Source organism: Glycine soja, chromosome 4, assembly GCF_004193775.1.
Source record: "Glycine soja cultivar W05 chromosome 4, ASM419377v2, whole genome shotgun sequence".
In the NCBI taxonomy this organism is placed as follows: domain Eukaryota; kingdom Viridiplantae; phylum Streptophyta; class Magnoliopsida; order Fabales; family Fabaceae; genus Glycine; species Glycine soja.
The window spans coordinates 1,354,643-1,366,280 of record NC_041005.1 but is presented as its reverse complement, the minus strand read 5'-3'; the positions used below and the strand labels follow the sequence as shown (position 1 = coordinate 1,366,280).

General features: G+C 33.3%; 1 protein-coding gene across 9 annotated transcripts; it reads left to right on the top strand.

The window, feature by feature from the left end:
- Positions 1-6,481: 6,481 nt before the first annotated feature.
- On the top strand, positions 6,482-11,242 carry LOC114408508 (protein NLP4-like). 9 transcript variants are annotated; one of them, XM_028371580.1, is made up of 5 exons: positions 6,482-6,705; positions 7,000-8,027; positions 8,467-8,514; positions 8,595-9,504; positions 10,159-11,242. In XM_028371580.1, exons 2-5 carry the CDS (start codon positions 7,134-7,136, stop codon positions 11,031-11,033), a joined length of 2,727 nt encoding a protein of 908 aa, XP_028227381.1. In that variant the 5' UTR covers positions 6,482-6,705; positions 7,000-7,133; the 3' UTR covers positions 11,034-11,242. The 9 variants fall into 9 exon arrangements, with proteins under 9 accessions (XP_028227381.1, XP_028227380.1, XP_028227378.1 ...); XM_028371579.1 differs by having other exon boundaries at positions 6,997-8,027; XM_028371577.1 differs by having other exon boundaries at positions 6,482-6,788.
- Positions 11,243-11,638: the final 396 nt, after the last annotated feature.

The following is an 11,638-nucleotide window of genomic DNA, read 5'->3' as shown; positions in this document are numbered from 1 at the left end:
AAAAATATAAAAAAATCAAGGATAATATAATTTTTTTTATTTTCTAATAAAATATTTTTATTTAAAGTTTTTTAATTAATATCCTTAAAATACTTATTATCATTTATCTAATTTTTTTATGCGTAAAAATTAAAGATATATATTAAAGAATTTACAACAACACCACATCTTATTGAGTTTTAAGTTTAGTTAATCTTAATTTAAATTGAATTTTGATAGAATATACTATTAAATCAGGAGACATAGAAATTATATATCATAATTCCCATAATTTATTTCTATATAACTTTTCTTTAGTTAAAGAAATTCAAATCTCTATAATTTAATTTCATATAATAAAATAGAATCTTAATTATTACAATTTTTTTAAGGCATGTATATAATTCAATTAACATCCATGTACACGTAGTTCTCTAAAAGGAATATTCCAGGTGCAGAATGTTATCCAGCACCTCTCTCCATCCTTACAGAATCCTTTTTTGTTTTTTTGCTATATCTTTCCTCCACTCCTAGAAGGACAACTGTCCCTTATCGTTACTAGCATAGCAAGATTTTTCGGGTCCTTTTCCGGGTTGGGCCTTCCGTTTCCACGCGCGGGGACCACTTACGGGCCTGAATGATCTTTTAGTTGGGCCTATCGTTTCTTTAATGTATTCCATCCCTGTACCACCACTCAAGGTTGTCAAACTCGAGAGAATTTACTATACTTGTGAGTTTTATAAATTCGATTAGTGACTCAATTTGTAAGAGTTTACTTCATATAAAAATAATACAATATTTATAAATAACATACTAATTAAACATTTCAACAATATAATAAAGCAAAACAGTAAATCATAAAGTTCAAAATATTTAAATAACAAAGTCTAATAATAATACATCAATACTAGATAATAACTTGTAGACATTATAGTAGTGATAGATTATTCTCATCAAGGGTTTGATGTTATTAGAGAACAAGAGTTTGATATTGTTAAAAGGTAAAAATTTTGTATTTCAGCATTTGAGAATAACACACTAGAGGAAGGTAAGTTGAATGCTAAATAGATAGAAAATAATAAAAAATAACTTATATTTTAGTCTAATTTTTTTAATTTACTAACTCGTTGACTCGATCGTAAACGCAAGAGTCTACCGAGTTTACTTAGAGTTTATAGAGAGTGTACTAAAAAAAAGTTTACTCAAAAGTCAACTCGCAGACCACAAGTTGACTCGTAAACTCGTAAGAGTTAACGAGTTAACTCGAGAGTTTGATAATCATACCACCACCATCAGAAAACACAAAAAGAACATGTCTTAGTCGTGTAATGCAGCAAAGTTGATTGCATCGATCAGGATTATATGGTTGTGTTTTGATAGGAAGGAGTAATGATCTAATCAACGACGTAGTACATTAGGAGTTGGAAAATAACAACAACAATGACAGCAGAAGTGGCCATTTTTGGAGTCCCCTACAAGTTGTGTATGGTCCCGTTCCAGTTACCAACACTACTCGTTCAAAGCAACCATCGATTTCTTGCTACCACCAATTTTTAGCCCTATAACCTTTTTCCCTTTTCAGATAACTCATTACACTTTCCTCTGTCGTAGTCATAGACAACAAGTTATAGATTCTGGGTTATAAAATGTTTGGAAACTCGTTAAGAAGGAATGCTGTTTGAGATGTAGAAACTACTCCTTAAGGAGTTTCGAAAATCACATCTAGAACGTGAAATCAAACACACTGGTAATAATAATGATTAAAAAGATTGCAAATCATTTGTTAACTAACACGGGAAGAAATGCACCATCTGTATTTCCAAAGTTAACGTAGCAATAATATAAACACAAGTAATTTTATTATTTTTCAATACAAAACCCGAATAAAATCAAATCTATATACGATAGGAACTATCTTCAAATAATCTTTAGGAAGATAAAGGCACTGCTGTGGTACGGTTCGTTGTCATGAACATTCTATGTAGTTTCTTTGCCGAGAGTAATCAAAACTGTCACCAAACTCAGAAATATTATATAGGCGTTGGTCATGTGCCTTTTGTCTAGAAAGGATCGATCACAAAGGGGGAGGTAAGCAGAGAGATATTTAGGATCAAGGATGAATTTCATTGATCGGGCCCAAATTCGCGTGCCCTATATATGCTATTTCCAACACTACTTTGGATTAAAAAAAAGAATATTTTTTTTTTAGTTGAAGAAAAATGAAAAATAAAAATCCAAATTCTTTTTCCTCTATAATTTAAATTTCAAGATTTCCTGTTAGCCGTATATTTTTTGCCTTTTATTTCTCTAAACAAACAAAACTTATATACATACTTCGAATATTTTATTTAAAATATTGTTTCTATCATGCATTAACATTTGTTTTTAGAAAAATCCTTCGTATTGGATTTCGAATTATTAATTTCTATTTTTATTTTTCTTAGATTCGAATGCGAAAACAATAGAGTTAAGTGATGAATTAAAAACCCAATGGAGGTTCATGACCAAAGATAAAGATATCTGAGTAATTATTATTTTGGACTCAACCGGTTATGATAAATACCTATCATTCTAAGAATTTCTCAAACATATATTATTTCCTTTTATATATCTAAAAAATTATAATTAATTATATATGAATGTCGTCGATCTAAATAAAATTATGCTTAAACATTTTAACTAAGATTTTGATCCGAATCTTATAAAATCTAATGAAAAAATGATTGAAAAAAAATTATTAAAAAAACTGTTTTTTAGTAAAGATTCATTGTTTATAAAATCAATAAATATTTTACATCATGACAACCATTCAAAAATACTATATTAATTATATATTATACTTACATTTTTTTTTCTCATTTTCCTCCTTATCTTTTCTAGATGTTAGAGTAAAAGTGTCCATAGATCTTTATTCTTAGTCCCATACTCCCATGTTGGCTAGCATGGAGCAACAGCGAAATGGTAATACCATAGTACATGCAGAAGTACATCACATGTTGTAACCTAATCTGAATGCGGTATACATCCAAGCCAAACCCTTCAATTAATAATAATAATAATAATGAGACATTGCTACAAATGAAATGGTATAGATTATTATTTCGACGTCATCTCTCCAGCACAGAGAAAGAGACATTGCTTTTCATTTCGAGGATTCGGTTGGGGTTGCCGTATGAGACCGAATATTGTCGTTGTCAGGTTTTGTGGTGGATGGATGGATTGGTGGATCTCCTTCGTTAATGGCCTCATCACCAGCCATTTTAGTACTTTAAACAATTGGATGGGGAATCTCGCGCCCAGTTTACTATTTTCACTCGTAAACGCAAACTCACTACTGATGTCATTTTGCATATCAATTTCTTAATGTTGGACACAGCAAGTTGAAAATAGACCACTTTTATTTTTGTAGATTTAACGTGATATACTTGCAATGTGAAATAATGTGTGATTGTATAATTGGATAAATTATTTTATATGCTGAATACATAAACATTAAACTATTAAAATTACTGTATTTCTTCATAACTTTTTTCTCTTATCATCTTATATGATTTTGATTTCAATCATTCCAAATTATGCCGAAATCTATAAAAATGTGAGACTTCGATTCTTAAGATTATTGAGAATCTCAAATCTTAACTACAATCTCGTTTCCCTGTATGATGCATGGATGGAGGAGTTATGCCCTGCAACATTTGAAATTCATTTAAATCTATACATATATATATATATATATATATATATATATATATATATATATATATATATATATATATATATATATATATATATCCAAAGCATAAAAAAATTCTATACATATCCTTACCAATACCATTAAAATATTTTGTATATTGTGATGGAAAAATCGTTTTTGTTAAATTAGCTCAAATAATTTTTTGAATTAGATTAAAATTTACAATATTTCTTTTACATAAATTAAACTCCAATCAACAACCTAATAAACAACTACTACTGTCGGTTTCACTCCGACATATATAACTTCTGTCAATGAAACATGTACTTATAATAGTAATACGTAGCGTAATCCTTAAATATACTACTGCTTTCTGATAATTCAATGGCAAATTCAAACTTTTTTTTAGTAAAGATTCATGGCAAAAAGTTGAGATCTTTCTACATCTTGTAATAAAATTAGAAGAAATTCTCCTAATCACACGTCATAATCTGCATGCAAATCAAACAATTCTTTTTTATTTTCTCGAGTTTCTTTCGACTTGTAATGCATGAGCATGACTGAGTCAATGCGGAGGCTCCTCACGTCATTGACAACGAGAAATTGTTAATATAGTTATGATTTGTTAATGCTGAAATGAGACGAACTAATACGAAATGAATAGCGTTGATTATATATTTTTTTATCTTTTTAATTTAGTCTACGCGTGATTTTGGTTCTTCAATTTTTTTAGTTGATTAAGCATTTTTAATTTAAATTTAAGAAAATTCGGTCTGACTATCGTTGGTTTTGAATCTCACCTCTATTCTACCATCTGGCAGTTATGTAAACATATAAGCCTTGTAAAATTAGGTCTTAAAATAAGTTGAGTCGATCCATTAATATATATGAAATACTTGCAATCTTAGTAATTTTTTTTTGTTTTAAAATACTTATCATTTTATAATACTGTAACAAGGAAATATTTATTATTTTTTAAAAACTTTCTCTACACTTTCTTCAAAGAATTTAATATTAGAATTTTTAAAAATAAACTATTTTCTTCTTTTCGAGAGAAAGTATTAAAATAAAAGTACTATAAAAGGTAATATATTAATTCCATAGTTAATTTCCTTTATAGAGTTTAGGATAATTGTTGATTTCCTTAGTTCTAGTGGAAAATTTTAAAGTGATAAATATTAAAAAGAAGAGAGAAAATTATTTCTCAAATTAAAGGATTGAACTCAATCTAAATATTTGACATATATAGATCTATTTCAAAAACATTCTTTTATAAATGAAATTAGCTTCCCTAAACTAAAGTAAAAAAAAAAAAAAAAACCCAGGGGTCCCATTCGAGCGTGAGCCAGAATTATTTATTTCTTAATTACATTTTAATACGTTTGTGGGCCAAAAGAAAAAAGAAAGAAAAAAAGGAATCGGCAAATTGCAGAGATCGTGGAAAATATGGGACGAGCAACAGCCACACTCCTTTTACCCACTTCCAAGGATTCTGATTCCAGCAATTAAACTTATTTAGTATCAGAATAAATAAAAAATAAAGAAAAAAGAATGCTCAGCGCATGGAAATAGTGAACTGGAATGCATCATCAATCATAAAGATAGAACACAAATTGTTAAGGATTTTGTATGAATTCCTATATGGAGAGTTAAGAAAAGTAGTCAAAGATTTAGTAAGAAGAGAAGTGTTAGCAAAATACTTTTTTTAATATGTTGTTTTTAAATAGTTAGCATTATTGAAATAAAAAATAAGAAAAAAATCATTAAATATGATATAAGATTCATAAATTTTATCATTTTAATATATATATATATATATATATATATAAAGTGTCGAAAAGTATAGTATATAAAAAAATGTGTAAAAAAAAAATGTTACTAGTGTGAATTCTCATATTCTTAAGGGTGAGGATTCAAATATCTTAACTTTCTTTGCTTGATAAACAATCCTTTGGAGAAACGTCTCCCGATGCTTCAGAACTAATTAAAGAGTTGCAACCGTGTAGAATTATTTATAATTTGAGTGAAAAGTTTTAACATGCCATAAACCATTAACAGCCTGTCCGGTAATATTTAGGATGTGTCTCCATCCTACTACTTTTTCATGATAAGAAAGATCATGGAGATACAACGTGCCTTGTGTTGAGCTTAGTTTACTTGGGGTTCTGGTTTGACTTTAGCGGGAGAACGAGAGTTCCAAAGTGAAACACAACTGGGTTGGGTTATGTGGGGTAGGACTTAGTTATCTTCTCCCTCTTGGGTTGGAATCATCACCTTTGTGTGGCTCCTTCCTTCTACTAACATACTATACAATGCTTCCTTCTTGTCTTCTGGTGGGGCTGCCTCCCCACTCATTTTCACCACTATAAAAATTCTTGTTTACTTCCATAGACAACTTCTTTAGTTGACATTTTTTTTTTAACTTTTTGCTAAAAGTAAGAAACCCCTCAAAAATTATGAGACTAATTTCGAGGCATACAAATTTCCAACAAAATAAATTTAACCAACCTATTAAGTTGGACCTTGTTGGTGACATTTTATTATTGTTGGATAGTTTTTAAATTTTGGATAATTTTTAGGAGCTGGGTTGGTTGAAGATACAAGCTATAAGGATAAAAAAAGAAATTTTAAAAAATACTTTTAAGAATAAAATGAAAAAAGAAACATGTACATAAAAACATCGTATTTCATTATTTATTATTATTATTTCGGGGTTAGCGATAGCATGGACTTGGTGGACATTATAGTAAACTGTAAACAGTGGAGTGTAAACTGCAAACAATAAAAAATAATAAAAAAACATGAACCCAAGTTGAGGTATCTTCAAGAATCTTTACATGTCGAGTTATTCGTATTCGCTTTCTCCTTCTCAGCTTTACTTCACTTTGTTGGGTTCTGCTGTTTCCCCACATAGCATAGAACGAGTTTGGCTTCATTCACTAGAGGTGGGTGGAATCTTGCATATCATTTGCAGTAAAAGTGTAGTGTTGTTGGGAGAGAATCTTTCTAAGCACTGCCGCCGTTTTTTTCTGGTCCAACTCTCTTCTCTTTCGTTCCCTCCTTTTTGATTGTGGATTTACACGGGGAATATATTCATTCTATTTCCGAGAGTAGGGTGGGTGTCAAAATTTTCGGGTTGGTTCTGCAAAATTCACAACTTTTACTGTTTTTGACTCTGTTCAGATATTCAGGAGAAAAAGAAACATCGTTTTTTTTTTTGTCTCTCTATGTCTTATTCTTTCCATATTATTCGTTGGCAGGATAGATAGATAGATAGGTAGATATAATCTTCTGTTACTGACATTATTGACAACTTTGGACAGAAGACAACGTTTGAAGAGTGAAGACAGACAGATATGATCCTATCCTGGACTGTTTTTCTCTTTTGACAAGACAAGGATTTTGAGATCTGTTTGGGAGGTGAGACTTGTTGTTTTTGTTGTTGTAGTAGCCACCCACGATGGGAGATAGTGGTGTGACATCATCTGCTGCTACCATGATGGAAGCTCCACCACCTGATGGAACAACAACAACAGCAACTTCAATGGATTTTGATTACATGGGTGAGTTTTTCTTAGATGGGTGCTGGTTGGAAGCCTCTGCCGATGTATCTGACTTCTTGCTGCAAAGTCCTTCCTTTTCCAATCCCCTCTTTGACCCTTCATTATCCTGGCCTGCCTTGGAGACCAACCACAATAAATCCCAGGATGCTGCTTTTGGGACTCAACAAGAAAGTCATAACAACATCGTTAGTGTTGTTGCTGGTGGTGGTTATAGTCAGCAGTTTCAGTCTGAGACTCATTCAGTTGAAGGTGTATCTGAAGGTGTCAGAAGGTGGTGGTTTGCACCCTCACCCATACCTAGTCCTGGACCTGGGCCTTCTATAATGGAGAAGCTAATAAGGGCCCTCATGTGGATCAAAGATTACAACAGGAACAAAGATATGCTTATACAGATTTGGGTGCCAATTCATAAAGAGGGTAGGCCGATTCTTGCGGCTGATGACCTTCTGTTCTCACTTGAATCCAAGTCTCTGAATCTTGCAAAGTACCGCGAAATCTCTGTGACATATGAGTTCTCTGCAGAGGAGAGTGACTCCAAGGAGTTGGCGCGGGGATTGCCTGGTCGAGTGTTTAGGTACAAGGTTCCTGAGTGGACTCCTGATGTTAGATTCTTTAGGAGTGATGAGTATCCAAGAGTTGACCATGCTCAAGAGTATGATGTGCGTGGAACGGTGGCGGTTCCAATCTTTGAACAAGGAAGCAAGACGTGCTTGGGGGTTATTGAGGTTGTGATGACTACTCAGCAGATCAACTATGGTCCTGAACTTGAGAGTGTTTGCAAAGCACTTGAGGTTATTCTCCTTTCCTATTTGCATGAATTTCTATTGTGTTATCCATTCAAGAATACAGAAGTGTGTAGGTAAATATCCCGGGAAAAGTTGAACCAAGGTTTTGGAACTGTGAGATTTTATCTTAGCTTGCTTTAAACATGCTATTTTGCTGTTTCTGATGGGATAAAACTGGTCAAGAAATTTTCTTTCTACGTCCCTTTTATTCCTGGACACCCCCAGGAATCCACAAAATATGCCATGTTCCTTTTTGTGAACCCCTATTTTCATGGTTATCTGATGTTTACCCTCTTATGAGTTGTCATTGAATTGAATTGCTCTATTTTTACATGTTTTGGTATAAATGCTTATGGCTTAAAACACTTAACAAGCCAAATATGAAAAGCTCATCAAAACTCATTAGTAATAGTTTGAAGATTGGAGGAATGTTGTTAACTTGCAGGCTGTTGATCTTAGAAGCTCAAAACAATTAAGTATTCAGAATGTGAAGGTAAACGAAAATCCAATTCTGTAGTATTTTAATGAACTTAAGTTTGCAATTCCCCTTGTGACAACTGTTTTTTATTTTAGCAGGCATGCAATAGGACCTATGAAGCTGCACTACCTGAGATTTATGAGGTGTTGAGATCTGCTTGTGAAATGCACAGATTACCTTTAGCTCAAACTTGGGTCCCATGTGTACAACAAGGCAAAGAGGGGTGCCGGCACTCTGAAGATAATTATCTACTCTGCATATCTCCTGTGGAGCATGCTTGCTATGTTGGTGATCCCTCTATTAGGTCTTTTCATGAGGCTTGCACTGAGCATCACTTGTTAAAAGGTGAAGGTGTTGCTGGGGGAGCTTTTATGACAAACCAGCCGTGCTTCTCAGATGACATAACTTCCTTAAGCAAGAAAGACTATCCACTGTCTCATTATGCAAGATTGTTTGGATTGCACGCTGCTGTTGCCATACGCCTTCGAAGCATCTATAATAGCACAGATGACTTTGTTCTAGAGTTCTTCTTGCCTGTAGATTGCAATGACAGTGAAGAGCAGAGAAAGATGCTTACTGCACTGTCCATCATTATACAAAGGGTTTGTCGCAGCCTGCGCGTTATAAGAGACAAGGAATTAGAGGAAGCTAACTTGTCAGTTGATGAAGTGATAGCCCTTGCAGATAGTGGATTTGCTAGGAATGCAATTTTTTCGGAACCCCAATACAAAGGGATGGTCGCCTCATTGGATGCTGAAGAAAAATCAAGTGAAACAATGGGTAGAAAATTCTCTGACCTAAGGCAGCAACAAGAAAGTCCTATTTTAAAAGGAAACCTTGACTGTGTTAAGGAGTGTTCTACGTCTGTTGAGGGTAACTTATCAAGTTTGGGAACAAATAAAACTGGAGAGAGAAGACGTGCCAAAGCAGAGAAAACTATCACTTTGCAAGTTCTTAGACAATATTTTGCTGGAAGCCTAAAAGATGCTGCCAAGAATATTGGTGGTAAGCCTTGTGCTCAACCATGTTTCCTCTTTCAGTTTTTGTGTGCAAACATTAGGTGCTGTTTGACTTGCAGATAGGACAGAACTGAACTGAAAGGTTCTATTCTATTCTCGTTTATTCCAACTTTTCTAGTAGAACCAAGACAAGACACTTTTTCAACCTCATTCATGTCTTGCACTGTTTTATTCTTATAATGCACCAAACATAAAATTAAACTTCATATCCCTATTGGATTAGTATTTAGCTTATGGGAACTTTTCAATTATAAAACCCTACTTTAAGACTTTTCTAAGTTTATAGGTACTATAAGAAGAAGGTAAACGAGGGAGCTTTTCTAAAGAAGTTACTGTATAAGTTGATTTTAACTTGTGTGAGGAGTTTGATTCATCTCACTTCCTTAATTCATTTCATCTTCTTCTCTTATAAGTATTTATTGAGAAGCTTATTCAAATTGGCTCTAAATTTCATATAGTTCAGTTCTCTGACATATTATTTTTAAATTAGTAATTTTTATTAGCTTTGCCCACATGGCCAAAACAGAAAAAGCTCTGATTACATTCATGTATAATAGTGTTTTACCTGTTAATTTTTTGTGCATATCTATTAGTTGTCTTCCATTATAACCAACCATCTTTTAAATTAAACAATTTCCAGTTTGTACTACAACTTTGAAAAGGATCTGCCGGCAACATGGGATAAAGCGTTGGCCTTCTCGAAAGATCAAAAAGGTTGGTCACTCTCTACAAAAACTTCAACTTGTCATCAACTCAGTTCAAGGTGCCTCTGGTGCATTTCAAATCGGTTCCTTCTATTCAAACTTCCCGGATCTAGCTTCTCCAAATTTATCAGGAACTGGCTTCTTCTCAACTTTGAATCAAAGTGATTATCCAAACTCAACAAGCACACAGCCAGATCATGGCTCATTGAGCCCAGAAGGTGCATCAAAATCGCCATCTTCATCGTGCAGTCAGAGTTCCATTTCAAGCCATTCCTGCTCCAGCATGTCAGAGCTACAACAGCATCGCACAGCTAACGGTGCTGGTAACAAAGTTTCCACCACGGTTAGTGAAGATTCTGCTGGTGTTGTGTTGAAGAGGATCAGTAGCGAGGCAGAGCTTAAAAGCCTTAGTCAAGATAGAGCAAAGCTCTTGCCAAGATCACAAAGCCAGGAAACACTTGGTGAACACCCTAAAACTCAGTATCAACAGCCTTTATTGAAAACCAGTAGCAGCAAGGTGGATTCTCACAGAGTAAAAGTCGCATATGGAGATGAGAAAACCCGGTTTCGGATGCCGAAGAGTTGGGGCTATGAAGATCTTCTGCAGGAAATTGCAAGGAGATTTAATGTGAGTGACATGAGCAAATTTGATGTCAAATACTTGGATGATGACTGTGAGTGGGTACTACTCACTTGTGATGCTGATTTAGAGGAGTGCATTGATGTTTGTCAATCTTCCGAGAGTGGTACCATCAAACTTAGTCTACAACCTTCTAGTCATAGTATGAGAAGTTCTTTAGAATTTAGATAACAGATTGATTGTAAATTATAAGATCCTTTGTCATGTACGTGAATCAATCTTAGAAAAGGAACAATTCTTTTTTTTTTAATTTTTTTTTATTATTTTGGCAGAATGTAAGGATAAACTTTTGCTTATCCTTGTGCTCCAAGCAATAAGCAAATTCAGCTTTTGTTTGTTTGGTAGTATTATATAATACCATTTGTGCGATTTAATTCTCATTGAGTTTCTCCAATTAAGAGTTCGGCTAATACATATCTAAATCTTAACTACTTATAGTGAGTTTTGGATTACGTTTCAAAGAAGGATGAACACCAATCCAATGATTTTTTTCCCCTTTCATGTTTGATTGATTGCCTTGGAAAGTAGGATAACGATAATACAGACACACTTAAACTAATATGCGATCTCTTTTTTTCCCTTCTCTGGATTACACCTAAAGAAAATTCTTTATGTAGTTATCATACTTGTCAAGGGCTATCTTCAGTTTTGGATTTCTCTTGGAAGGAAATAATACGAAGGCAAATAATATTTCGATAATTTCTTGCATAAAGTATCGTTTATTTTAACCGAAACTCCAAATGAGATTTGTCAAATGTTGTGTCCAACGCAGCAAT